Source organism: Charadrius vociferus, unplaced genomic scaffold (assembly GCF_000708025.1).
Source record: "Charadrius vociferus isolate BGI_N301 unplaced genomic scaffold, ASM70802v2 C15500577, whole genome shotgun sequence".
NCBI lineage: Eukaryota > Metazoa > Chordata > Aves > Charadriiformes > Charadriidae > Charadrius > Charadrius vociferus.
The window spans coordinates 1-802 of NW_009658420.1; the positions used below are offsets into that span (position 1 = coordinate 1).

The following is an 802-nucleotide window of genomic DNA, read 5'->3' on the forward strand; positions in this document are numbered from 1 at the left end:
ATCTTGGTGCAGTGACTCCCCCTCTGACAGTCTGTCCATTTGATTCCTCCCAGATGAAGCCAACAGATGAACCAGAACCAGGAAACCACACTCTGCTGACTGGATTTGTCCTCTCTGGATTCTCCAAAGACCCAGAACTTCAGCACTTGCTATTCTTCACATTCTGCTTAATTTACACCATCACCATCATTGGGAACCTTCTCATCTTCATGATCACAGTGCACCCCTCTTTCTGTGTGCCCATGTACTTCTTCCTCCGGGTCCTGTCCATCCTGGATGTTTCCACAGCATCGATCGTTGTTCCCAAGATGCTGGTAAACTTCCTGTCAGAGGACAGGAGCATTTCCTACATGGGCTGTGCCACACAGCTCTACTCTGTGATTTTTTTAGGAGCCACTGAATGGTACCTTTTGGCAGCCATGGCCTATGACCGTTACATGGCCATATGCAACCCCCTTAGATATGCAGTCATCATGAACAACAGAGTTTTTGTTTCCTTGGTTCTGCTGTCATGCTGCAGTGGTAATGTTGTGTCGGTGGTGCAGACAGCTTGGGTGTTCTCATTGTCATTTTGTGGGCCCAGGAAGGTTAACTACTTCTTCTGTGATATTCCCCCCCTCATCATGCTCTCCTGCACTGACACCTCTTCATACGAAAAGCAGATCATTACAGCCACAGTGCTGGTCATCTTCACACCATTTTGCCTCATTCTGGTATCCTATGCCTGCATCATCTCCAGCATCCTGAAAATTTCCTCTGCAGAGGGCAGACACAAGACCTTCTCCACCTGTTCCTCACACCT

General features: G+C 48.1%; 1 protein-coding gene across 1 annotated transcript; it reads left to right on the plus strand.

Annotated features, from left to right (window-relative positions):
* Positions 1-53: 53 nt before the first annotated feature.
* LOC104293681 (olfactory receptor 10A7-like) lies at positions 54-794 on the plus strand (the record flags this gene model as incomplete). Its single annotated transcript, XM_009893197.1, has 1 exon — positions 54-794. A coding segment is annotated over one exon (741 nt), but the record flags the coding sequence as incomplete, so codon positions are not given.
* Between the last annotated feature and the right edge of the window lie 8 nt (positions 795-802).